At 49.8% G+C, this 27,639-nt stretch overlaps 1 protein-coding gene across 2 annotated transcripts; it reads right to left on the bottom strand.

Moving 5' to 3' along the window:
- Positions 1 to 1,630: 1,630 nt before the first annotated feature.
- GHRH (growth hormone releasing hormone) lies at positions 1,631 to 5,597 on the bottom strand. Of its 2 annotated transcripts, none has more exons than XM_045528623.1 (4): positions 5,515 to 5,597; positions 5,164 to 5,268; positions 3,647 to 3,766; positions 1,631 to 1,747 (listed from the first exon to the last, which is right to left on the bottom strand). In XM_045528623.1, exons 1-4 carry the CDS (start codon positions 5,595 to 5,597, stop codon positions 1,729 to 1,731), a joined length of 327 nt encoding a protein of 108 aa, XP_045384579.1. In that variant the 3' UTR covers positions 1,631 to 1,728. The 2 variants fall into 2 exon arrangements, with proteins under 2 accessions (XP_045384579.1, XP_045384580.1); XM_045528624.1 differs by having other exon boundaries at positions 1,631 to 1,744.
- Between the last annotated feature and the right edge of the window lie 22,042 nt (positions 5,598 to 27,639).

The raw sequence follows: 27,639 nt of genomic DNA, 5'->3' as shown, positions 1-27,639 counted from the left end.
GATCCCTCCCTGCAGTTGGCTGCTGGGGTCCCGCCCTTGAGTGCTTTTCCTGTCATCTCACTGCCTGCTCCTTCTCGGTCTCCTTTGCTGGTTCCTCATCCTTCCTCAAAACTTTAAATGTAGGAGTGCCCCAGGGATCAGTCCTTAGACTTCTCTACACACTCTGTGTCCTTCCTGGCCCTTGACTTTAATGACTGTCTCAATCTGTGGTCCCCAAACTCCCAGCCGTGGACCGATACCAGTCTGTGGCCTGTTAGGAACCGGGCTGCACAGCAGGAGGGAGCAGCAGGCGGTAAATGAAGCTTCTGTATTTACAGCTGCTCCACCTGCTGTCAGATCAGCAGCGACGTTAGATTCTCATGGGAGTGCGAACCCTACTGTAAACTAGCATGCGAGGGGTCTAGGTTGTGCACTCCATATGAGAATCTAATGCCTGATGATCTGAGGTGGAGCTGAGGCGGTGATGCTAGCACCGGGAGCAGCTGCAAATACAGATTGTCATTAGCAGGGAGGTTTGACTGCATAATAAATGTAATGCTCTTAAATCATCCCGAAACCATCCCCCCTCAATCCCCCAATCCGTGGAAAAAATGTCTTCCATGAAACTGGTCCCTGGTGCCAAAAAAGTTGGGGACCAGTGGTCTAAATGGTGACAGCTACCAAAGCAAACCAGCTGTCCAGACCTCTCTCCTGAACTCCAGACTTTTACATCCCTGTGCCTACTCAGCATCCTTGCTTGGACTTTAATAGGCACCTCACTCAGTAAGCGCAAACCCAGACTCCTAGTATTCTCCCCACCCCTGAAGCTGCTAAGCAGCAATTCCATCCTTCCAATTCCTCGAGCCAAAAACTTGTCAGTCATTCTTGACTTCCCTCCAATCCCTGCACCCTATCTGTCAGGAAATGGGTTCTACCCTAAGAATGTATCCAGAATTTGACCTTTTCTCAGAGTGCCTTTTTTTGGAGACAGGGTCACATTCTGTTGCCTGGGCTGGAGTGCAGTTGCGTCATCATAGCTCACTGCATCCTCAAACTCCTGGGCTCCAGCGATCCTCCTGCCTCAGCCTCCCGAGTAGCTGGGACTACAGGCACATGCCACCATGCCCAGCTAATTTTTTTGTTTTTTGTAGAGACAGGGTCAGTCTCACTGTGTTGCTCAGGCTTATCTCAAACTCTTAGCCTCAAGTGATCCTCTTGCCTCAGCCTCCCAAAGTGCTAGGATTATACCGCACCTGGCCTCTCAAAGTGACTTTAGATAGATGAGCAAGTCACCAGCGGAGGAAGGACGACTGTGACCCAGGGTAGATGAATATGCTTTAGAGCCTGGTTCTGGGCTGGACTGCCTAGGTTTGAATCTCGGCTCTCACACCTGCCGGCTGTCACCGTGGCAATTTGGTTAAGCTTTCTGTGCCTCAGTTCCTTGTCTGTGAAGTGAGGAGGGTGCCAGTGCGTGCCATTGGACTGCAGGGAGCATGAGATTGGCGCTCTGTGGGTGCTTGGTAAATGTTAGCTATTTTTTTTTATTATACCTTGTAATACCACTCTGGGAAATGTAACTATGTAAAACACATAAAAAATTAGGCTGAAGATAAAAGAAAATTTACATGCAGACCAGGATGGGGGAATTTTATTGTATTTGCCAAGGAAAGAGTAGGTCAGAAATGAGAGAGGATTAACTGGGTCCAGTTGTGCTTTGGCCACAGGTAGGCTAAGCCACGGGAGGAGTCTTCATCCTAGGGAATTCCTGCTGCAGAAAGAAAGATAACGCTCAATCTGGGGGGTTGAAGTAAGGGTGAGTTGGGGCAGGACACCTAGAGCCAAGGTGACGGCTACTCTGGCAGCAGGAGGTGGCTGTTTGGGTTCCAAAGGAGGCAGCGTGGGGTGGAGGGAAGGAGGCTTGTGTGCGTTAGCAAAGTGGATCCCAGTGCCAGCCCCTGCTCTGCCAGCTGGCCCCCACCGAGACCCTGGGTCAGTCACTTCCCTTGAAGAAGCCACCTCCAATCCCCAGACAGGGTCAGCTTCCTCCAGCCTCCCACTCACCACACCCCTAGTCTCTTCTCACTGATCACAGACTGAGTAACTGACCATATGAGAACTTGTTTAGTTCCCGGCCACCTCAGTGCACCGAGAGTTTCACAAGAGCAGGGGCCACTGCTGTCCTGTCACTGCTATACCCAGCCCAGAGCGGGCACTGGGTGGTGGTGGGAGGATGGCTAAACCTGAACCTTGGTCTCCTTACAGGGCTGTTAGGCGGACACGGGGTGTGGGGGTGTAGAAGCGTCCCCTCTCTCTCATGCACGTTGCACTCCACAGGTATAAACTCGTCCCTATTTCTGTGCTCTCTCGCCCACCAGTGATGTCCTGGTGTTTGCAGCAGTTGAGCTGGAGGGGGAACAAATAGCTGTAGCAGCCTCCAGCCCCCTTCCTGCCAGCTCTGTGATCCGGAGCTCTGGCTTTTAACCTGTGGGAACAAAGCCTGTGTTCTGAGGACCGGCCCTCCTGGGGCCATCCAGCCTACCAAGCCCATGGCAGGTGAACGATTGCCTAATCCCACGTGAGAGGCACAGAAGAGGCATTCTTCTTAGAGACGTTACTGTAGAATCCTAGCCTTGGGGACCTTAGAGGTGGTCAGAATGGACCCCTCCTTTCATGGAGGAGGAAGCTGGGAAGGCTGCTGGGAGCAGCTAGTGGGCTGCAGACCCAGGCCTGGGGCTCAGGTGTCCAGGCCGCCTCCCCGCCTGGTTCTCACCTCTCCTGTCATCTGCGGCAGGCCTGCTGCTGCTTGTGTCTCCGCAGGGCTGGACAGAGTGAGCTCGCTGGGCTCGGGGTTTCTAATTAAGTTGGAAAGAAGGTGAGACAGCACATGGAGAGCTCTGTTGGGAAGGGATTTGCTTAATATACGGGTCCAGAAGTGCCAGGCAGAGTCATGCTGGGACATGCTTGTGCTCACAGTTTAAAATTAGGCTGTAAAAACCAACAGAGTTTCTCCAAACAGTTGTGTCATTCTTGGGAAACGTTTGTCCATGGAGTGGAGTTTCGCGGGAAGAAGTTCAGGAGGTAGAGCAGGTCTTGGGCCTGCAAGTCCCTGACCTGGGGCCAGCTGCTGCCCCTTCCTTGGCTTGCTTTTCCTCTTCTGTAAAATGGGAAACCTCATCTCTGATCTTCCCTGACCCCCAGTGGGAATGTGAGGGCCAGGGGGATGGGGAACAAAGATTGTCACTGGCTCTCCTCTGATGACAGTGTGTCTGCACACTCCCAGGGTGTGGGAAGCTGGTTTGTCTTAGGTTTTATAGTTCTTTGAAGGGCTCCAGGGCATGCCTCAGATCGCCTGCATCAGAATCCTCTGGGACACTTGATTCAGGTTTCTGGGTCCTATCCCAGAACTATTGCGTGAGTAATGTCTTCGGGCGCAGAGGCTGAGCCTGGCCTCTGGCTACACACTGGGGACACAGCAGTGGATAAGGTGCAGTCTCCATTGCACAGTTTCTCCCCTTCCTCTAGTTCTTCATGTGTGTAAGGAGGGACTGTGTTCTCGGTGTGCTTAGCAGAACTCCACACCTTTAGAGGGGGGGGATTCTTTCCCATTCCTGGCAAGGGAAGGAGGCCCTGAGGTACCTAGATACACCCCCCGACACACACACCCTACCTGTGCTTCTGCAGCAGGGCCACCACGACGCTCTCCAGTGCCATCTGCTTTTGTTCCGCCCACACACCGTCTACCTGACGGCCAAGCCGCACCCTTGCTCCTTGCTCCTGGTTTCTCTCTCTGTGTGGTTAGAAAAAGAGAAATAGCTGAGGTCGCTATTTGGGTAGGATGTGGAAAGGCAGGATGTGGAATATTCCCATTCCAATATCTGGTGTGGACTCTTCTACCCACCTGAATTAGACTCAGCAACAATTTAGGGAGGCAGTCTATGTAGCAGGGAAGAGTACAGCCGTACCGACGTACACAGTTGCGAAATGTCTCCCCACAGTTTATTAAATATGAAGGAGAAACTATTAACTTTACAGAGGAGAAACCTGGTAGACACCATGTTAACCGAGTGATCGAAGTTACCACCCACCAATATTGGGACAAATTGACATCCTGTGCCTCCTGATACCGTGCACTGAGAAGGACACAAGACCACCTCTGTGAACGCACAACCTGAATCGAATCAGGAGGATGTGTGCAACAAATTCAGCGTGAGGAGCGTTCTATAAATCATTAGCCTTTACTAATTAAAATGTCAATGTCATAAAAGGCTGAGGAGCTATTCCAGACTAAAAGAGACATGACAACTAAATGCAACCCGTGATCCTAGATTGGATCCTGGATTAGAAAAAGAAATAATTGTTATTAAAAGACATTTTGGGACAACTGGTGAAATTCAAATATGGAGTATAAGTGATAATTACACTGGGATTGTGTAAGGGAACGTCCTTTTGTTGGCTGTTGGAAGACACATGCAGAAGGACCTAGGGGTAAAAGGTCATGATGTCTACAGTTTCCTCTCAAATGGTTCCACAAAAATGATGACACTAATAAATGTGTCTATGTGTTTGTGTGTGTACAGAGCTATATCTAGCTATAGATAGAGTGTAAGCACATACAGAACAACGTCAGGAATTAGAAGGGTATATGGAAGTCCATGGTAACATTGTTGCAATGTTTTTGTAAGCTGGAAATTTTTTTCAAAATAAAAACTAAAAATTTACAGGCTGTAGAGGCGGGCTGTTTGGATCCTAACTCTGCCACTCTTGGGTTCTATGTCCTTTAGAAGCTGTTACGGCTCTATACAATGCGGTGGGAGTCCCTACTTTGTAGGGTTGTTACAAAGATCAGATGAGAAACTGAGCATAATGGCTGACGCTACCAAGGGCTTCCTGTGTGTCCGGCACTGTCTGTAAGTGTCCCAGCGCAGAGCCTGTGGCACAGAGGCATGATCAGACAGTACCCACCGTCAGTGTCGTCACCGTAGGAGCCCAGCCTGGGAAGGAGCACATGGTAAGTGCAGAGGTAAGTTGAGGTTTAACACGGGGGCCCTTCTGCTATGGAAGGTTCAGAAATGCCAGTTGCTGTGCCACCGAAGAGACCAAACTTGGTCCCTGGCCTCTTGCAGTGGGGCTTCCAAACTCGGATGCACAGGGTTATGGGAAGAAATCACTAGAACTTCTGCTCACCCGTGCTGCCTGCTCATGATGTCCTGGAGCAGCTTGCGGGCGGACAGCTGGCCCAGCACCTTCCGGTAGCTGTTGGTGAAGATGGCATCTGCGTACCGCCGTGTCCTGTGCCGAAGGAGTCAGAGGTCAAAGGGCTGTGTGGGGGCCGGGCGAGAGGACAGCGGGGGCTGCACTCACCATGTCTCGGCAAGATCCTTCTGTTGCCCTTCGTCCCACTCACCCCTAGAGAGACTCGGACCCTGGCTGAGCTGAAGAAATAGCCAGGCCAGTGGATGGCTTGATCCTTCATCCCCTAATGCCCGCCCCAAGGCAGGGACGCTTGGGGATGGCGGGAATCCAGGTGCTGCTTACCTGAGGGACAGGGAGGGGGGCAGGGAGCAGTGGGAGCCGCTGCTGAGGGTGAGGATCACGAAGAGGAACACCCAGAGCAGCATCCTTCACCCCTGGGTGGCACCTGCAAAACAACAGGAGGGGAAGGTCAGGCGCAGACTTGGTTCTTGTCCTTTGGAAGCTGTGGGTTGGGAAAAAGAACCCAGACTCAAGTTCAAGGGTTCAAGTTCTGCCTCTATCAGTCACCAGCTCTGACTTCATTTCTCTCTCTGTGAAGCGGACATGATAAAGTTCCCCTGCAAACCTCATAGGGTTGAACAGAAAACCAAAGTTGATGTAAGGCATTAAAGCTGGGATTTGGGCCTCAGCAAGGGATGAGGGGGAGAAAGCACCTTCCCGGGGAGGCCCCTCCGTCACCCCCATCCAGTGTGGCACTCACAGCAGGGAGCAAGGTCAGCTCTAAGTCAGACAAACCCGAATTCAAATTCTGGCTCTGCTGTCACTAGCCGTGTGTCCCAGGACAAGTGGCTTCACCTCTCTGGGCTTCCCCAACCATAAAATGCGGTTGGTAACTATGCTTCCTGCACTGGGTCCTTGTGAAGATCAGGGGAGATGAGACACGTGCATGAGTAACTTGGCATACAGGGAATTCTGCATGAACCTTTGCTGTGGTTACTACATTGATCCACTCAGTGGGCAGAGGCCCCCTGTTTTTATTCCCTGTGGAGTTGAAGGGGAGAACAAAGGCTATGTGTGCATCTTGCTGCAGCCGCTGAGATTTTGCCGAGGAGTTTTAGTCCGGGAAGGCCAGTGCGGCAGCATCATCTCATAGATCATGTAATTACCCATAATTGGGGCCTGTCAACACTGTGCTCTGCATCAGGGCACGAACAGCCAGCGGGGGACAGAGCCTGCCTCAGCAGCGGAAGGTGCCCCTGCTGGGCAACCCAGACCCCTCCCGGGATGGAAATGCGGCTGGCCTTGGGGCACTCGGCCACCTAGGAATTGGGTCTTCCCCTCTCCCATGGGCACCCCCTCTGCCAGCAGGAGGACGTAGGCATCACGGGGATACAGACCCAGCCAGGGGCCCCCCCAGCCCCCAGAGGGCAGCACTCCCTCCTGTCCCCCATAACTTTCACATGCACCCCCGCCCCAGTCCTGCTGAGGAGCGATTTCTGGCAGGCGGGACCAGCACTGGCAGGGTCCACCTGGTTTTTCTGGGCTCACTTGCCCTCTCAGGGCATTGACCCTGCTCTTGGCAGACACTAGGGTCTCTCCTAACCCAGGAGTGCCTTGGGCCTCCGGGCAGCACCCATGGAGACTGCTCTCTGTGGCCTGAGACCCCCCGCACCCCCAGAGCTGGAGGGAGCAGCAGTCCAGGCCTCAGGGGTCAGGCCCTCCCTCCCCCGTGTGCACCCCACACACTGCAGTTCCCCAGTTCCCACTCGAGCAAACACTTGCTGCCAGGGAATGACAAGGCCCTCACTATCCTGAAGCCAGCCTGCCCTACTTCCAGGCAGTTCTTATTGTTAGGAAGTTTTTCTCATCATGTCAAGCCCAAATCCCCTTGTCCTGCAAATATTTGTCCAGCCTGTACTATTCCAACAAGTACTGGGCCAGAGAAAAGATGAGAACATAGTGTCTGTCCCTGAAGGCTGCCTCCTTAATGTCCACCTGCCCTGCCACCCAGCCCTCTGCACCTGCAGCCACGAGGCCTGTAGATATGTTTGGCATCTGAGTGAAGCCTTTGCCCTCAGATCTAGGATCTGCAGTCTTCTGTCCTCCTCATCACACCATATCTCATCTGGCTCCCCTTCTCCCAACCTTGGCCAGGCTGCTGCTCCAGAAATTTCCTGAGCAGGGAGATCTTTGGAGACAAACAGGGCCCCGTGACACAAATCACTGCTTCCTCTGTCTCCAGCTGCAGCCTGGCTCCCTCGCCTTCTTTGCTGCCGATCTTTGATGGATTTGGGCATATCCAGGTCCCTTGCTAATCACCTCACTCCCCTGCTCCGAGGCCTTGGCTCCCCACTCCTTCCAGAGTGAAGCCCAAACCCCTCCTCTTGGCCTGAGCTGTCCCCCTGCCTCCCCACCTCCTGCCCCTTCTCCCTAGAACTGGCACAAGTGATTCTCACCCCCTGCACCCTCCTGGATGGCATGGCCAGCCCACCCTCGCACTGGCTCTCTGGAGCAGGTATCACCACCCTCATTTTACAGCCAAGAAAACGAGCCCAGAGAGGAGAAGGGCCTTTTCCCATGGTCCTCCATCAAATTGCTTTCAGAGTGGGCACTTCAGAAGGGGCCTCCCCATTCCCAGGCCAGCAGACTTCCTCCTGCTCCGTGGCAGCCTCCCAGATACAATACCCTATTCACAGCGCTCCCTATTCATGGGGCGCTTCAGAATTCATCACCTGCACATGGGAAAGGGTTCCGGAAAAAAAAAAAAAAACAACAGAAAGCTTTTGCTCTTTGTCCTTGGGCCTCTGGGGGAGAAAGAATGGGGACATACAGGAACACCTGCTTGACTGGCACCTCCCTATGCACACCGAGTTGCTTTGGGGAGTCGAAAATAACCTTAGAAGAAGGCAGACTCTGGGGGGCAAAGCACGGTAAATACAGTAACACCCCAAGCATTCAACGTGAGGCCAAGTGACTGCACAGTCTGGGTAACCAGGAGGCTCAACATGTACCAGAAACCAGGTGCCAGGGATAGATCAAGACACCACAGCAACCTCTGGGCAATGAGAACCTAATCCATGGGGTTGCAAATCCCACTGCACAAAGCCGGGGAAGAATAAGAATTATCCAGCTTAGGGTAAGATAAGAATAGAGGTTGTGTTACCAAGGATAAAATAGCCGTTGACAGACACATTCCCCATGACAACCTAAGGAGCCAAAATTCACTGAATTAATGTAACACGAACCCAACAGCATCACTGACAGCTCTTTGATGACTGAAGGCGTTGTAGAGTTCATAATCTATCAGTATGAATATCAGTTAGCTCTCTGCGGTGCTTATCCATTCTGTGATTAGATATATTTGAAGTTGTCTAAAATCAGGGTAAATGGGCACTTGATCTACATCAGTTGGCACCTTTTGCCAGCCTTCATGCCACGAATGCCATTAGCATTCTGCAGATACACCTTTGGCGAATGACAGAGGGTGGCTCTCAAGTGTCAAAACCAGCAAGACCACTTTTGAAAACCCAGGGAAAGAAAATCTCTAACCTTTCTTAAATATTCTGCATTGAAACTTGAGAACCCCAAAGCACTGACATCTTGATTCAGTTTATAAACTGTTTCACTACCAGAGTTCCAAGTTGAAAGGAATCAAGGTTTTTAATGAGGAAGCATCTTGAACTGTCATTCAAAAGAGTGACACCTCACCTCCTTCCAGAAAGGGGCTGAGTCGGCTTATGGGGAAAGACACAAAAACTTCAGGACCATTAAAGCAAAGATCGGGAGACAGGCGTGGGGTAAGGGAGGGTTCCAAGGGCAGATAATTAATGTCCAAAACCTAGAGTAAAGAGGTGGCTGCAACTGAGCAAGAGAGCAAAGTGTTATCAATTTCCAGGCGATTACACTGAATTGGTTCTGAGCAGTCAATGAGTGGTATTGATTTGCCCAGCCGCTTAGCTCCTCTCTGATCCATGGCAGCATCTCATCATTGACAGAATCGAGCCAATTCACGTATGGCCCCAGAAGCTGTCCCTATACCCTTGGAGGAGCACTGAGACCTCACCTGCCTCTGACAGAGCCCTGGAGCAGATCTGCCCGCCACCTATCCCTGAGTTGAAGAGCTACGCACCCAAGACGATGCCCAAATGACACCAACCATTGAAAGGATGTTCCAGAGCCCATAGCAAGGGGACAGTTTACCCAGGCCAGCCCCCAGGGCCACCCCCTCACCTCCGACGTGGCAGGTCTCCCTCCGCTCTGAGGCGCTGCTCCAGTTAGTTTCTCGGGCCTCGGGCTGTGCGTTCACTGGGCGGCTGCGCGGCTCTGCTGCCATTTATACCTTCATTTTCCTAAGTGTTGTCGGCGTCAGAGAGTCAATTACCCACATGTCAACCAAAGGACCATTTTTAGCATCACACCAACAAACCTTAGCAAGGGAAAGAGGTTTTGCCCCTTGCAAATTAAGACTTCTACCAAACTTTATCTTTGAGGGGGCGGCCGTGTACAAAGTTGTGATATTATTCTGAGAGGAACAGAGAATACAATACTGCTAGTCTAAGAATCGAAGCGCTCACAGCAGCGAGACACCAAGGGTTCATTCATTCTCCAAGATAAATGTGCCTTTTAAAAAGTTCTTAGAGTTTAGTCTTGTCCACGTGTAACTTTATTCCACTTTGCGGGTAGCCAACATTACAAATAAGTGTTTTTCTCTCCTTAGTGAGGAAAATTGTTCACTGTCTCCCTTGCCGTCCAATTATCAGAATTTTCTTCTGTTTGATTTGTGCCCGCTGCGGGTGCAGGCAGGTTCGACCGCTGGCCCGGGGAGCCTCTGTCCTCTCGGGTCAGGCAGTTGCCTCGGAGAAGTGTGAAGTGAGAGGAAAGAGATGAGAAACCTTGGGAGAGCTGCTGTGTTTCCAGAGTTCTCTAGCCTATAGCTAAGAAATCCTCAAGGCTGACATGAAAGCATGTGAGGCCCCAGCTCTGCTTCCCAGGCGGCCGTTGCCAAGATGCAGAAAGAGCTCAAAGCCTCTGAGTCAAGAGACCTATGCCTCTCCTGGCCTGTCAATCACGACCTCTGTGACCCTCAGCAAGTTACTTCTCCCCTCCAGGCCTCAGTTTCTCTCCGTGAAAACTTGAGAGTTGGCATAGAACAGCAACTTTCAAACTTTTAAACAAATGGCATAACCCTTTCTTTGGAAATCTTCTACAGGGCACAGTATATGCAACAGATTTTAAAAACTGGGGCTGCTCTGGTTGAGGACGGGGGAATAGAGACCCCCTTTGCCTGCCCCTGGGGTACTTCTATGGGTCACAGTTGGAAGCACAGTTGGAAGTGTGTGGGGCCCTCTTAGTAATGGTATTTTGTGATTCTGTTTCTTTGCCTGCACTGAGCCATGTTCTTGGCATCCAGCAGACATGGGACGTTTCTCATAAAAGCAAGGACTGAGTGGCATGTCACCCTGCTGGCCTGGACACATAGTGGTCAGGTCAGGCCAAATCCCCAAGGATTAAGAGTGAGCGATAGGGCCCGGTGCGGCGGCACAGGCCTGCAACCCTAGCACTCTGGGAGGCCAAGGCGAGAGGATCGCTTGTGGTCAGGAGTTTGAGGTTGTTGTGAGCTAGGGTGACACCATGGCACTCTAGTAGCCCTGTGCCACAGAGCAAGACTCTGTCTCAAAAAAAAAAAAAAAAAAGAGTGAGCTGATGGCTTTAAACTAAATATTATTTAAAAACAAAAGGAGTAGGTCATAGCAGCAGGCAGCAGATGGAGTGATCAGGAGAACAGGCTCTTGCATGGTCAGAAGCTGTGGGGTTACTCCAGCGAAGGCAAGATGGGGACGGTGTAGAGCAGGGCACCCAGAGTGGGCACAGACGCAAGACACCTGTGCTCTTTGGCTGGAGAAGCCTGGGATTCAGGATTCAGCACCAGCTGAAGCTCCGTGCCAAGCACTGTGCTAAAGTCTTCATGCCTGACCTCAGTTTCCCTACCTGTAAAGCAGTAGCGATGGAGCTCAACTCATAGGCTGCTGGGTGAGGATTACTGTGACAGGACATAAGGTACAGGCCTGGCACAGGCTGAGCCTCACAGATGAGCTTTCACCATCGCTATTCTTGTTACTGCTGAAGGTCACACACTCAGCCACAGTCACAGAGCTGGTCAATGCCCCACACAAAGCTCAGGGTCTCTGAAGGTCCTGCCTTGGTGCCCACTAGGTTTTCTTCTAATAAGCCTTTTTAAAAATTTTTAACAGCTATATTAAAATATAATTCACATCCCTCAAGCTCACTTGTTTGAAGTCTATGGCTTTGTGAGTATTCATAAATGTACACAGTTGTGCCATCATCGCCACAGTCCTGTTTTGGAACACTTCCATCACCCCAAAAGTTCCTTGCAACCCATATGTGTCGATCCCCACTCTTCCCCCCAGCCCGAGGCAACCACCAGTCTGCTTTCTGTCTCTACAGTTTTTCCTGTTGCAGCAAATTCGTATAAATGGGACCATACAATATGCACTCTTCGGTGTCAAACTTCTTTCACTCAGCAGAATGTTTTTGACATTCATCCATGTGGATCCCTGTATCAGTAGTGTTTCTTTTTATTTCACTGTATGCATGTATCATAGTTTGTTTACCCATCACCTTGATGGACATTTAGGTTGATTCCAGTTTGGGGATATTGTGAATAATGTTGCTATAGACATTTCAGTGCAAGATCTTGTACAGACATATTCTTTCTTTGATCTTGGGTGGGTACCTAGGAGCGGAATTGCTGGGTCATTTGCTAAGTGAATGTTTAACTTTTTAAGAAACTGCTGAGCTCTTTTCCAAAGTGGCTGTATAAATTTACATTCCAACCAGCAGTAACAGAAGGCTGCCCTGCTGGGTTTTCAATGAGCATTTATTTCCTTATCCCATAAGGCCCTATTAAATACCTAATTAGGCCCAATGCAGAGCTTGCTGGATTAGCTGTCCATCTCTGAGTGGCCTGGCCTCATTTCTGTAGTTAGGAGAATGGGGTGGGCTTCTCCCCACTGCCTGGCATCTCCTTGGGCACTATAAGAAACACCTTGAGGAACCTGAGAGTGTGGACACAGCACTTATCTTCAAAGAGCTGCAGGAGGATGCTGAATAATTACCCCAGGCAGGTAGATCCAGAAAGGGATGCACCATAAATGCTCTAAGAACTGAGAGAAGGAAGAAATCATGGAAAACCGGGTGTGCTTCATCAGACAGGAGCAGAACAAGCCTAGAACAGGAGCAGGGGTTTAGGTGGCAAATGGGTTTGGATTTGAAATCCAGCTCTGCCACTTGCAAGATGTGTGATTCTGGGCGTTCTCAACAAGTGGCAGATGTTACTGTATAATAGTTCTTATGATTGGAGCTGAGCTTTGAAAGCTGGGCAGCGAGGCCGTGGGGATAGCTGAAAGCCATCTTGGTGGCAAGCTTTATTTGCAGTAAATTCTCAAACCCTTCAAGAAAGAGGATGGGGGCTGAGGGCCAGGGGTGGGATGGGAGGTGGGGGAAGAAGCCAAAAAGAGCCCTGAGAATGAGAGCCCAGCTCCCTCCCCCCGATTCCCACCCGGCCTCATCCTTGTCCTCTGAAAGGCCATGAGAATCCCTCCCTAGCTACCGCGCTTGCTTTCCCAGGACGTGTTTTAACCCAGTGTTAATTAGCAATCGCGGCTGCGGGTAGGGGCTGGGGGCTCGAGCTGCAGAAAGAAAGCGCCCCAAAGAAAGGCAGCCTTTAAGACGCCCCAAAAGGCTGGGGCAGTGAGGCTCTGCCGAAAGGGAGACAAGCCATGCATTTGTGTTGCAAATTTCCAGTGTGAGCTCGCCAGCCATTCAGAGCGGGATGCTAAAGGCAGCGGGCACGGGGGTGGGGATGGAAAGGAAGTCCACAAAGGGGGCCTGTCTGAGGGCCTCAGACTCTGCTTTGTAAAAGCTGCTTTCATCGCCCTCCCTGAGTTGTGGCTGTGTTCCCAGCCCGAGGCCACCGTGCAAGGAAGGGGGAGGCCTGGACCCCGCACCCCAGATTCCCTTGGCCTCTTCCCTTGCCCTCTGGGCCTGTTTTTATGGAGTCATCTGCAGCACATGTCAGAGTGAGGGACCTGGATTCTAGCGGTGTGGCCCTGCTGGGTGGCCTCAGGCAAAGTCTCTTGGCTTCCCTGAGCCTCTGTTTCCTCTTCTGTAAAACGGGGCTGATCTGATCCTTTCTCCTGCTTCACATGGTGCCATCCAAATAGAAGGGCGGTGATTGGACGGTGATTCAGGGGTTCATCTGTTTCTGAAAAAGGCTGCATGTGGGGCAGTCACTAGAAGAGCTCTTTTATTGTGACCAGCGTGAGCTATGGAAATAGAAAAATTAGCTGGGCATGGTGGTGTGCACCTATAGTCCCAGCTACTCGGGTGGCTGAGGCAGGAGGATCACTTGAGCCCAGGAGTTTGATCTGAGGTTGCAGTGAGCTATGATGATGCCACTGCACTCTAGCTAGGGCAACAGAGTAACAGAGTGCAACCCTGTCTAAAAAAAAAAAAGAAGACGAAAGGAATGAAAGAAAGAAAGAAAAGAAAGGAAGGGAGGGAGGGAGGAAGGAAGGAAGGAAGAGAGAAAGAGAGAAAAGAGCTCTTTTAAAGAAGACGTGAAGTCGATTGTACTTAGTGAATCAATTAAGTGACTCTGGGTTGCTTGGAAATGTTACTCCCATAAGTATTTTAAACATTCACCTTGCTTGGGATCTCTGGGCCCGTCACAGTCAATTGTGACTGTCACCCGGGTTGGTGTTTGGGGCTGGCAGGCTGGGTGCAGGTGCCACTTGTGCTGCCACGGGAGGCCGTCCCCAGTGGTCCTCAGTGCTGGGGTGCAAAGCCTGGAGGTGCCCGCAGTGCAGGTAGAGAAAGATTTCTTATGCAGAGACTAAGATATATAAAGTTAAAGTTTATTTTATCTTCTTAGAGAAGAGACGGGGGAAAGGGGGCAAAGAGAACTCTCGCGGGGTACTCATCAGTGAGAGAACTCAGGATTGAGCTTTAACGGTTACTGGGAAAATTGTGGGATTGGGTATTTTCCTGTTATTTTAGCGAGGCCGCCCCTTTCACTCAGGTAACCTCTCCCTGGTGAAGATCTGACCACCCTTCAAAAACCCCTTTGGAACCCGTCTCTCCAAGAAGCATTCTTCCTCCCTGGCCTTTCCGTGTGGTTGAATGATTTTATATGTGGAAAATTTCCTCCTTTCCTGAGACCCCCAGGATGCCCGGGGCCAAATCTGATTGATCTGTGGGCCCCCTGGAGCTTTCTGATCAAAGTGCGGCTCACAGAACAGCAGTATCGATAGTAGCTTCTTAGAAATGCGGCATCTCGGGCTGCTCTGGACCAACCGAATCAGCAGCTAAAACCCCTTGTCTGAGGATTCTAAAGGCATCAGGCACCGAAGATGGGCGGTCTCCAAATGCCCTGCGGCTCTGACCGGGAGGAGGGCCGTGGCTGCAGGCAGCCAGAAGATGTCGCTGTTCCCCAGTCATTGGCACCGTCACACCTTGCTACCGACGCCGGAAGCCCCACGAGCACGGCTTTGTTTGCTCTGAAATCCCAGGTCCACCAAGGGGCCCGGGTCTGGTCTGTCGTGCCACCCTTTCCTCAGCCCCCCAAGCCCCCCATCCTTCTGCGCCCAGTTCCTGCCCCAGGTTCTCAGCTACGTTTCCAAGACGGCCAGGAGAAAGCACGGAGAGAGTGCATCCCCCCGGCCCCCCTCAGCCTGGCTCACCAGACAAGAACAGCAAGGAGGGGGCACCAATTGGGAGGCCCCTCTCATTTGGAGTCTCTGAGTTGGAGGATCTCAGTGACAATGGGACCTGCAGACACAGTGAGAGGAAGTTCCCATTATTTGAGTGTCTACAGGCAAAACCCAGCCGGCCTGGGACTCCAGTTTCCAGTGTCCCACTCAAAATGACGATGAAACCGCAGGGGCCAGGTTGTGGCCTCACTTCCCTTCTGTGGTCACAGTGCAGTTAGGGAACCGCAGTAGCCCTGATGGCAGAAACCTGGGCTCCAAGTCAGGTGTTCACCCCCGACTAGAAGCAGTCACTGGGGTTTCCCTCCGGGGCCCGGAGCTCCCCGTTTCCTGGCTTCCCCCCGCCCTGCATCAGTCAGCAGAATGAAGACCAGCTTCCACTTCCACACCCAGCCTCAGCCCGTCCCTGACTCCATAGTGGCGGGGCCTTGTTGGAGCTGGAACTCTCCTCTAAACCTCCCGGGTCCGTGGCTGAGATCTGGCTTCCTGCCTAACTCCTGTGACTCCAGGTCAGCCCCAGTCACCACCACCACTTACAGGAGTCTAGTGGTCCTGGATCCCAGCAGCGGAGCAGTAAGATCTACGTGCTGGTCACGTAACCTACATGATCTCGTGCAGCAACCTCGGAGGTTGGGAACACACAGTGCTGTCATTTTTATGGTGGAAGAAGCTGAGCCTTGTGATATTGGGTGACTTGCCCAATCTCGCAGAGACAGTCGATGGGGAAGCCAGGGTTAGACATGGTGCTTGTCTGCCTCCGACAAGCCCGCCCGCCCTGGAGAAGCGCTACCCCCTGCTCCAGCCCCGCCATCCTGATTTCTGCTAGCTCGTCACAGCAAATATCAGATTTCCCACCGAGCAGTATGGTCTCTGTGGATCCTGCAAGGTGGAGTGATAAACGTGGGAAGTGAGAATTTCCTGTGGCCGATGGCAGGGACGCCATATGGAAGGTGGTGCTGGACTTTGCGCATGCATTCGTCACAGTGACAGCGACATTGCTGATTAACATCAGGACTTCAGCCCGGTGATTTCACTAGTGAACCTGGAACCAGAACTCTTGGATCCCATCTGACCTCTGACCCAATTCACACATGCTTCAGGTTAGAGATGGTCCCAGGCATGCACAAACATTCCAGAATATTATTTGATGATGAGAAGTCATTTATTTGCAGATTCTGCCATTTATTCCTGCTTCTATCATCCTTTGATAATCCATCCATCAGACATTGATGTAGGAACACCCACCAGGTGTTAAGTGCTGTGTTTGGTATTCAGGAACCAAGAAAGAGTAAGACATAATTCCAATGAATTGATGTTTATCAAGTGCCACTAGGTGCCATCCGCTGTGTTGGGGGCTCCAGGCATTCCGTGGACGTGCTTTGGTGGAGATTCCGTTCTCGTTTGGCAGACAGGCCAACAGATAATTACACACAGCGTGATACACATGGTCTATAATAGAGGTGCGTACAAGGTGCTGTGGAAGCAGAGTGGGTGGGGAATTCACTCTGCTGGGAGCTGGGAAGGTTTTGCAGAGGACGTGACACTTACACTGGGCCTTCAAGAAAGGGGATAAATTAACCCAGCATGAGTGAAGGCCTAGAGGCCTGATTGGTGAACGGCAAGTTGTTTGGTGTGTCTGGAGTGAGGGTCCTCAAATCCCTGTGTGTTTGGACCTGGACCCCAGATTCAGTTGATTGGGGTAGGGCCTAGGGTTCTGGATTTTTAACCAAGGTCCCAAGTGACTCTGATACAGGTGTGAGGGACAACAGATTGAGAAACCCAGGCCTCCTGTTGCTTCATCGGCAGGAAATGTGGATGATTCTGGAACAATGCATTAAGGCCAAGCTGTGCAGGGTGTCAAATGCCATGTTAAGGAATTTGGACCTTTCCTGTTCTCAGTGGAGAGAGTCCACGGGAGGCTTTCAAGCCCCAGAGTGGTGGTTTCAGAAGGAGAGTGGTGCCAGCAACCTGGAGGGAGGAATGGAGAACAGAGAGGCTAGAGGGAGGGAGTCCAGTGAGGAAGCTTTCACAGCTGTCCAGGCCAGCGATCCTGAGGGCCTGAGCCAGGCAGGTGGTGGGGAACATGGAGTAGGTGTGGGGGCGTGGGATTGAGAGGGCTCTGGTAGATGGGACCCTGGGCTTGCCACAAACAGATGAGGGAGGTGAAGGGGAGGATGTTCAGAATGAGCTGGGGGGCCCCAGGGGATGATCTGGGGCAGAGGGTTTAGAGGAGGAGCAATAGCTCTGATTGGTACATGTTGCGTTTTTAGGACTCATAGAACTTCAAGGAGGACATGGGTAACAGACATTGGATCTGGTCCGGAGCTTGGAGAAGGTGGTTGAAGCCGTGGAGAAAACCTCTGAAGAGTAAAGGCATACAGGGGAACTTAAGAGAGCATACAAATCTCAGGGCAGGTGGAGGCAGAACTGTATAAAGAGGGTGAGCAGAGCCCATTAGGAAAGTAGGCTGCCGGACTGTGGTCAGTGTATCACCTCCACTTCGCAGATGGGGAAACTGGGACCCAGACAATGAAATGACTCGGCCACAGTCACTGTGCTCATCTGGGTAAAGCTGGGATTTTAAACCTAAGCCTCTTTGGCTCCAGTGCGCATACTCTCACCTCTGCTGAGTCTCCGGGAGGCAAATCCTATTCCCAGGTACAAAATAAGCAGATTCAAAGATTGGGGTGAGAGGGTGGAGGTGAGGAAGACGTAGCAAAAAGAACTTGCAGGACAAAGGCGGCAGAGACTAGTGCATGGGGAATATTTTTCATTATCTACTGTCACTAGAATATTTTGAAGCAAAGCCCAGACTTCCTGTCATTTCATCTATAAATATTTCATATGTATCTCAAAAAGATAAGGGCTCTTTCTTTAACACAATCACAATCCCATTATCACCCCTTTAATAAAAATGTAACAATAGTTCCTATTAAGGGAACCTATTGAGGACAATTTGACAAGACCTCAGAATGGAAGTGGGGCTTGTTTATCTCTAGCCAGTATTGTCACAAAGCCGTGATAAGGAATTTAAATTTCTCCAAGATAATTACAGCCAAGGAGAACAGGCAATTGGAAATGCAGGAGATTTGAGAAGCTTGTCTGGCTCTGGGAAGGAAATGTTATAAAGGGGAAAAACAGTCCAGAAAGATTTGCAGAGTACAAAAGAAATACTCTTATTTCTGACTTCCCTTTATCCTCATGCAAGGATTGTTAGTCATAAATGTGAAATAGAAACCCGGTCTAAAGTGAAACCAAACGGATAAAATTAACAGGAGTACAGTAATGCTAAATGCAACAAGACACGTCCGTGGGGCTCACTTCCCACCAAGGCCATACCCAGTGTTCACTTCAGAGCTAAGGGCTGTTAGGCTGCCGCTGTTCAGAATGTTAGCTTCCCAGGAGGTCCTGGATGTTGTTTATTGACTGGTTATCGTGGACACTGATCCTCTGCTGGGCATCAGAAAACCTGATTTCTAGGTCCAGCTCCTCTAGGAACTTGCTCTGTGACCTTGTTGTTACACTTCCCTGGGCTGATCCATAAAATGAGGGTGTTAAATCATAAGACCTTATAGTTTCCTTTAAGCTCTGAGTTCTCTGATGCAATGAATATCTAGTAAAATGGTGCTCATTTCCTGGGGTTTAGAAAGTGTTACTAGGATTGGGTTCAACATGACAGTGCATCTGCAAAATGCTTGGATAACCTAGATGAAGGATGCCATGGAGACGCCATGTGTTTATTATGCAGGTTTGTGCTTCAAAATCACCCAGGGTAGCTCTTGGCTGACCCCCACCCCCCACCCCAGAGGAAATCCGAAAGGCAGCTCTGTGTGAGCACTCGGGAAATCAGCAGGGGACGGGGAGCACATGGAAACTGCACGGAGCCATCTGCACATGGAGTCTGTTGCCTGAGGCCCAGGAAGCAAACTGTAGAAATAAGTTGAAATGACAGCCTGACGTGTTTGCTTTGTTCTAATGGCAGGTACAGGGCTTGATGGACAGTGACCAGGGATTTGGGGCTGAGATGGAGCTAAAGGGGAGGGGGCTGGGAGAGGCTGTTGGGTCAAGTTGCCATATGTTGCTGGGATTCTGGAACCTTGGCCTGGAGAACTGCATTTGAGGACAATTTTGAGAACTGAGGCTGGATGGAAGCCAGAGGAAGATGCACAAGAACGTGAACCAGAAAGGGTAGGGGCGAAACAAAACAGACCCCGTCCGGGGCCAGAAGGAAGCCCCGTCCTGACAGCCTGCCCTCCGACCGGCTCCTGCAGACACGCAGGGAAGGAGGCTGTCGCGGCGCTCAGCTCCAGCTGCTCTGATTTCTGTTTTCAGTTCCTCCGACGTGCTCTGCTCTTTCCCACTGCACGGCCTCTGCCGGGGCTGTGTCCTCTGCCTGTAAAGCACCTCTTTCCCCCTTGCAGACTCCTGCTCAGACCTCGACTCAGACCTGCTGCCTCCAGGACACCCTCCGTGGCTTCCCCGTCTAAGATGAACCTCTCCGTTTTACACCATTATGCACTTTTCGAAAATTGCACTCATTGCTATGATAATTTTTCATGTATTTTTCATGGTTCTTTTAAAATTCTACCTTTGAAATAACTTCAAGCTTTTAGCAAAATTGCAAGAATAATACAAAGAACTCTCACATACTCTTTGCCCAGATTCAACAATTGGTAACGCTTTGTCACAATGGCTTTGCCGTTCTTCTTGTCTCTGTCTCTGCATAGATTATACATACACTCATGCATATGTAGGGAATATTGTATATGCTTGTTATTTTTTTCTGAACCACTTAAGAATAACTTGCAGATCCCTTGCCTCCTCGCTCCTAACTATTTCAGCATTATTTCTCAAAACAAAGATCTTTCACTTGCGCAACCACAGCACAACTAAATTGTGTGAGTCTTTGAACAACATCTGTTTTCTTTCATTTAAACGCAGGCTCCGTGAGGGTGGGGCCACGTCTGGCTTATTGCCTATGTGGGTAGCACCGAGCATAATGCCTGGCACATAGGTGGGACTCTGTAAATATCTGCTGAAGTACAAGATATCCCTAATTCTGAGGGGCCTGTCATTAATATTGCATTCTTTTCTTCCTGAGAGCTTTCTCACTCAGCACACGTGTGTGCTGGATGGGGCTGGGCATTCAGACTTGTCTGCCCAACCCCATATCTATGGGGAATCAGGATCCCACGGAGGTACATTATAGTGCCTGAAGATTTGGCTTCTGTCATTTTCAAGTTCTCTCCAGCCAGCTCTGGCCCTTACTCAGCTACATTCTTGACTGGCAGCCGCCTTTCCTCCACTCGGTGGCACCTGTTGGCCATCACACCCAGTTAATTGGCCCCACAAGAGAGTTCTGGCAAAGGCAGTGGGCATGCTGGCCAAACTTTCCACGCAATTGCTTGTATGAGGCACTGGCCTCTGCCTTGGAAACTGCCCTCTGTGCCCCGGGCCCGCCAGGTGCTTTGGCCTCCGTCACAGCCAGTGCTGTGCCCTTGCGTTAGGCTGTTGTAGCTGCTTAGTTAACAAAGGAGGCCAATGGAGAGGATGGATGTACCCAGGGCAGGTGCAAGGGGGCCCAAAGCCTTCAGGATCCTGAGTTGGAGATCACATAGGACAGCGGTTTTCCAAATGTGGTCCCCAATCTGTAGCCTCCATAACTCCTGGGAACTTGGTAGAAATGCCCCAGCCCAGACCTCTTGAATCAGGAACTGGGGGAAAGGCACAGCAATCTGTGTTTTAACCAGCCCTGCAGGAGGTTCAGATGCATGCTAAGGCCAACCCTGCCAGTATTCTAGCGGGGGTCGCCCTGATGCCTTCATTCACATGGCACCTTCTCTGCTCATTTTTGCCCATCTGCAGCCTACTGGCTTTTTTTTTTTTTAATGTATTCAGAATCAAAAATAAGCTTATCACAGGCTATTACATTACCATGGCAACCTGGCAGCTGGCTGAAAGAGGCAGGTAGCACAACTGCTTTGGGGTCTCAGTGGTACCAGAGTAATTGTAGATTTTCACTCTGCAGGTCATTCCTCCTACGCACGGCCTCTTTGTTTCTCTCGTCCTTTCCTCCGCTTTTCTCCTCATCTCTGTTTGGCCCCTCATTACTCTCTCATCTCATTAGGAGCAAGACGCGTTCTAATCATTTTAGATTTTCCAAGAGGCAGCCACATCTGACCTCTCCTTTGAAACTAATGATAATATCAGGAGGTAGCTGATGTGAGCAGCGCTTTTGGACTGCATTTTTTATCCTCATCAAAATGTATTAAAAATTTCTTGAATTGATTAATTCATTTTCCAAGAAGGCACATACACCGAGTGCAAAATTCAAAAGGTACAAATCGGGACACATTGAGATTAAGTCCCCTCACAACTCTGGTGTCCAATTTCCTTCCTGGAGGGTCCCATTACCTGTTTTTCTTTCTTTATTATTATTATTATTATTATTTTGAGACAGAGTCTCACTCTGTTGCCCTGGCTAGAGTGCCATGGCATCAGCCTAGCTCACAGCAACCTCAAACTCCTGGGCTCAAGTGATCCTCCTGCCTCAGCCTCCCGAGTAGCTGGGACTACAGGCATGCGCCACCATGCCCAGCTAATTTTTTCTATTTTTAGTAGAGACGGGGTCTCGCTCTCGCTCAGGCTGGTCTTGAACTCCTGAGCTCAAGCAATCCTCCCACCTTGGCCACCCAGAGTGCTAGGATTACAGGCATGAGCCACCGTGCCTGGCCCGTTACATTTTTTTTGTGCCTCCTTACTGAGACAGCCTGTTCATGGGTAAGGATGTTCCCTTACCTCCTTCTCCATTTTTTTTTTTTTTGCACAAATGGCAGTGTTCCATACCCGCTGTTCTGTACCTTGTTTCCTTCACTCAGTATGTCTTAGGGATCCTTCTCCAGCATTTAGAGTTGCCTGATGCTTTTTAACAGTTTCCTATCTCATAGTGCAGACGTACAACCATTTATTTAAGCAGTCCCCTGTTGATGGATATTTGGGTTGCTTCTAGTCTTTTGCTATTTTCATTCTCATTTTACAGCTGGAAAAGCTGTGATTCATAGAGGGAGGTGACCTGTGGAAGTTCCCAAAGCCAATGTTGGCATCCTCAGACATTGCTTAGCTATAGAATGTAAGAGAAAAGGAAGAATTGACTGACCCCTGAATTATAGAAAAGAAAGCGCCATCAGAGACCTGGTTTCTTTTCCTGTCTTACTAATGTCTTAACTAGCTTGGTTAAATTTTGTTAACATTGCCTGATGCCTGATATGTAATAAAATAATCGTTTGTAGAAGTGTTTTAAATCTGTCTTCCTTGCTAGACGGTCAGCTTTGTTAGGGCAAGGACCATGTTTTCCTCACACTTGCATCCCTAGCAAGTACTATACTCATAGCAAGCTCTGGGCAAATAGTAGGTGCTCAATAAATGCCTGTTGGATAAATGAACAAATGAATGGACCAGGATTGTGTGGTTAAGACAATGGACTTGGTGACCTGGCTTTGACTCCTGGTTCTTACACTTATTTGTTATATAATCCTAAACCCATCACTCAACTTCTCCATGCCTCAGTTTCCCCAGCTGTAACATGAACACACTTCCTTGGGATTGCTGATCAAGTGAGTGAATGCAGGACGAGTGTCCATCACAGGGCCCTGCGTGCAGTGAGGTCTCAGCCATTTTTTTCTTAAGCCAGAGCTGCTTTTGGTGTCATATGCTTGCTGCCTGGAAATTCTGATGAGGGAATTGAAAAATCTTCAAGGCGGAGGTAATTTGAGCTGAGCCCTGAAGGAGGAGTAAAATTCCAGCTTATGTGACCGGGGCCAGATCTCTTTACTGAGGTCATCCAACCACAAAATGGAGGTGATGACACCCAGTTTCTCTCTCCCTCTGGGAGATGGTCCGGCTTAAAATCCCTCAAGAGGAAAACACCACACAATTAAAAGTGCCATCGTTATTCAACTGGAAAAATGCCTTCACAGGACAAGCGGACTAATCCCCAGAACCAAAAATGATTCAGCTTGTGCTGTGTATAATTGAATATTTAGCGTGGATTTAACCCAGGGAGACAACTGTGCTGTCAGTCAGAGCCAAGTTTAATGGGGCACTTAATAAACGTGGAGGTCATTAATCCCGGCCAGATGCTGGATGCCCAGGAACTTTGTGCTGCTTTCATGACGAAAAGCACTTCAGAGAGATGAAGTTCTGGAGCCTCTCCTCACGGGACCTGGGAGCCTGAGTCCTGGCCTGAGTCTTTGCTTCTGCTGTCCCCTTGTCATGGAGATTGAATGCCACCTACTCTGGGCAGTCCTCTGTGATTGCCAAAGGCAGAGTCTGATGCTTCTCCCGGGTTCTCCTGTCACTCTACACACTTCCCTTGTAGAACTCCAAAGCTCCTATTACATTAGTCTGTTTCTATGCCTCTCTCCCCCCACGAAAGCCCAAGGTTTTGTCCCTAGGGTTTATCCTACATACAGTTGGTGCTCAACAGATGTCTGCTGAATGAAGCTTGTCAGATTTCAGAACTGTGGGAAATCTTGGGTCTCAAGAACAGATCAGGATGTTTGGATTTTCTTGGGAAGGGCAGACCCTCTGAAGTGTCGACATGTGATCTATCGTCTGATGGAAATGCTGTTTGATGCCCTCTCTAAGGAGCCCAGCATTGACAGGTGACCCTGTCCTCCTTTGCAGCAGAACTGCGGGAAGATTCTAGAGCACAGGAATAGGACCTGGGCACTGTGGGTTTACAGGTACATCAGCAGGGAATCCAGCCCTGAGTCCATACCTTGCAGGAAGCAAGAGGCCAACAGGCCACGCACGATCAAAATTGGTGATCTGCTATGAGGCTTCTGGAGTCCCAGAGAAAGAGCCTGCAATGTGGTGAGTCCCCACTGCTGTCTGGACCCCACTGGCTCCAAGATGAACAAGTCCTTGGCCTTTTTGGCACATGGAACATCGTCCCACTGCCTGGAGAAGAACGATCCCTTGTTGTGGTCCTGCATTCTGGACTCGGCAGGATCCACCACGATCAGCATTCTTGGTTTCACGTTAGGGCTGAACCTAAGGCGAGAAGGAGTTGTTGGGGACACTGTGGCACCAGGCTCAGGGAGCAACCACCCAAGGTCAGGTGTGGTCAAGATCCTGCTTGGGAGAGCCACCTGCTTTGAACAAGGCCCTGGACTCGGGACTCACCACTGCCTCTGACTGGCCCTTGCAGCTGGCATCTCTGCCTCTGAATTCAGAGTTGGGGGTGGGAGCTTCTGACCGGTCATGGTCAGGTCTAGTGTCCACGCTCCAGCAGGTACTGGAGAGAGGGGGTGTCCACCCCATTCATCTACCATGTCTCTCTACTTCCTGGGGTTCCCACAAAGGGTGGTCCAGAGGTTGAGCAGCCCAAGTAACAAATACCAGCTTGGCCCCCACTCCATGAACTCAATATTCTCTCACATTACTCTTCAGAGGGGCTACATCTCCTGGTCCTACTCAGTCACTCAACAAACATTCATATGTACCTACAAGAACCAGGCAGTGTGCTAGGTGCTGGGAGACAGGAGCAAACAGAGGAAGCGGAGATTATGTCCTAGTGGGGGAGAGGCTGTTAATAGATAGGTCAGCAGACAAGAGAATTACAGATTGTGGTAACCACAATAAAAGAAACAGGCAGGGAGCTGTGAAAGAGAGCAAGAGAGGTTTGCTTAGAAAGGGAGTTTCTGTTATTCACACCCCACAGCTTAGAGGCTTAATATACTCACTTACGGCGCTTATGAGTTGTGGGTCAGGGAGCTGGGTAAGGCTGGGCTGGGGGCCATCTCTGTTCCATGTGGCGTCTGCTGGGATGGCAGAGGCTGGAAAATCCACTTCCAAAATGGTTTCTTTATTGTCCAAAATTTTATAATGAAAAATTTCAAATCTACAAAAAAGTCAAAAGAATTGTACAACAAACATGATATCCACCACCTAGATTCTACGCTTAACATTCTACCACATTTACTTTATCACATACATATCCACGTCTCCACGTCTCCAAGACGGCTTCTTTACTCTCGAGTCTGATGCCTGATGCTTCCTGGACTTTCTCCCCACATAGTCTGGGCTTCTCACAGCTTGGTGGTCTCAGGGCAGTCGTACTTCTGGCATGGTGGCTAACTTCCAGGCCAGGTAAGTACCATGCTCAAAACTGACACAGCATCTCTTCCACGGTAGTCTATTGCGCAGCGCAGTCAAGAGCAGAATGACAAATACCGCTGCAGCCATCTTTAGGAAAAGCAATCATCCGGGAGCACTGGCTCATGCCTGTAATCCCAGAACTTTGGGAGGCCAAGGTGGGAGGATCGCTTGAAGCCAGGAGTTTGAGACCAGCCTGGGCAATATAGCAAGACTCTGTCTCTACAAAAAATGTATACAAAAAAAGGAAAGCAATCAGTTATAAATGATATCAGGGAAGCCTTGTGAAGGTGACACTTGGGCTGAGAGATGAGAAGGAGCCTGTCTTATGAAGAGCCAGGAGCAGAGTGCATTCGAGACAGAGAGACCAACAAAGGCAAAGACTCGCAAAAGCAAACCTGCACTTCTACTTTCCTTTCCCTATATCCAATCCAGCCCATCATTTGGGACCCACACCAAGCCTCTTCCCTCATGAAAGCTTCCCAGATACCTGTGGATCTTTCCTGTCTTCCTGGAGCTCTCGCGGCTGTAGTACTCATCTGGCTTGCACACACTGGCTGGGTAGTACAATGGTTAAGCACACGGTCTCCTAGGGAAGTTGCCTAACTTTTCCAGGCCTAGGTTTCTTCACCCATAAATGAAGATAGTAATACCTACTTTATAAGGATGCTGGGGGAAATATTGGTATATGTAAAGTTCTTGGCACCTAGTGAATACACAATAAATGGCCGCTACCATTAATACAAAACTGGCTCACCCAGTCAAGTGTTAATCTAGTTTAGAAAATTTTTTTCAGAGCACAGACCATGCCTTTTTCAACTTTTTCTCCTTCATAGTGCAAACACTGTGCCTTACATAGATATTAAGGATAGGGACAAGCACGCCACACAGCTCTCCACTATGCTGTGGCACTAATAGAGCCATGCAGGGCACAGAGATGAGCAAAACTGGGCTGGAGGCCTCCATGAGCTTCCAGAGAGTGAGCAAGTAGCTGTGCCTGCAGCAGTCACACTGGGGATCTTTTACCTTTGGATACAGAGAATAACAAGTTTCAAAGCACCTGCACACAGGTATTAGTATGCTATGGCTGCTGTAACAAAGTACCACAAACTGGGTGGCTTAAACAACAGATATTGATTTTCTCACAGCTCTGGAGGCTGGGAATCTGAAATCAAGATGTCTGCCGGTACCTTCTGAGGGTATGAGAAATCTGTCCCATGCCTCTCTCCTAGGCTCTGGTGGTTTGCTGGCATTCTTTGGTGCTCCTGGGCTATAGAAACATCACCCTGATATCTGCCTTCATCTTCACTCGACATTCTCCCTTTGTGTACATCTGTGTCCAAATTTCCCCTTTTTATAAGGACACCAGTCATATTGGATTAGGGCCCACCCTAACAACCTCATTTTAACTTGATTACCTTTGTAAAGATCCTATCTCCAAATAAGATCATATTCTGAGGTACTGCAGGTTAGGACTCAAACATACCTTTTTTAGGAGACACAGTTCAACCCATAAAACACTCTTCTCATCCACATCTCTCAGTGAGGCCCTCCAGGGCAAGTACCACGTCCTGTCCTAAATATCTGTACCTTCAGGCCTCAGCTTCACCCCCTCAGCTATTCTTGTGCTCTTGTGCCCTTTCCCACAATCCGGCCTTTCCAACTCCTACTGTGCTCTTTCTGCCTTCTCTTTGCTGGGCCAATTCCTAGTCATTCTTCATTTCTTACCTTAAATGTTACCTCGTCACGGAGGCCTTCCCTCATCACCCTTTCTTGATTGTATCTCCCGTGTTATTTGTTCTCTTGTGGTTCCCCCCTCTTTCTTCCCAACACATCTCATGGTTTATAAGTATACATTTATCTGTGTGAACGATTAGTGGGTGTGACAGACTTTAACCCCTAAGCACAGTGAGGGTAGGGACCTACCCTACCCACCATCGGCTTCCCAGTTTCATAGTGCATGTTCCAGAGTAGAGATTCCATAAATATTTGTTGAATGAATAAATGAAGGAATGAATTATGTATTTTGGATCCCCCATACCATTTCATATGTCATGGGATTAGTGAATGTTGAGCAAATTATTTCTGCCTGTGTTTTCTAAGAAAGAGTATATGCCTTGAGGGTAAAATAAGTCTCATTCTTTTTTGAATCTCAAGCATCCAACCTCTGCTCCTTGACCCTCTATGTATTATATTAGTTATCTCTGCTTTATAATGAATTAGCTTGACACTTAGGAGCTTAAGACAATAATATTTATTATTTCACAATTTCTGTGGGTCAGGAATTCAAGTGACTTTCCTGGGTGTTCCTGGCTCCAGGTCTCTCACGAGGTTATATTAAAGATTTTGGCCAGGGCCATAGTCATTTGAAGGCTTGATTAGTGTAAGGCTGGTGGCGGGCACCCCTCCCCTCCCTAATGAAAAAAAAGAAGAAGCCCACGAGACTTGCTGAAAACAATGCCTGCTAGGTCCAGCTAAGTTAAAGAATAGCCACACCTGGATGGTTACCCCGATAAGGGTC

This window comes from Lemur catta, chromosome 17, assembly GCF_020740605.2.
Source record: "Lemur catta isolate mLemCat1 chromosome 17, mLemCat1.pri, whole genome shotgun sequence".
NCBI lineage: Eukaryota > Metazoa > Chordata > Mammalia > Primates > Lemuridae > Lemur > Lemur catta.
The sequence above is the reverse complement of the archived record's forward strand: the minus strand, read 5'-3'. Positions and strand labels throughout refer to the sequence as shown.

Excerpts from the sequence above, each read along its gene's own strand:
- GHRH (XM_045528623.1), bottom strand. The coding sequence starts at position 5,597 with ATGCTGCTCTGGGTGTTCCTCTTCGTGATCCTCACCCTCAGCAGCGGC. Across the intron at positions 5,269-5,514 it reads CCCCCCTCCCTGTCCCTCAG|GACACGGCGGTACGCAGATG; the intron begins GTAAGCAGCACC and ends CCTTCGGCACAG. Across the intron at positions 3,767-5,163 it reads ATCATGAGCAGGCAGCACGG|AGAGAGAAACCAGGAGCAAG; the intron begins GTGAGCAGAAGT and ends CTAACCACACAG.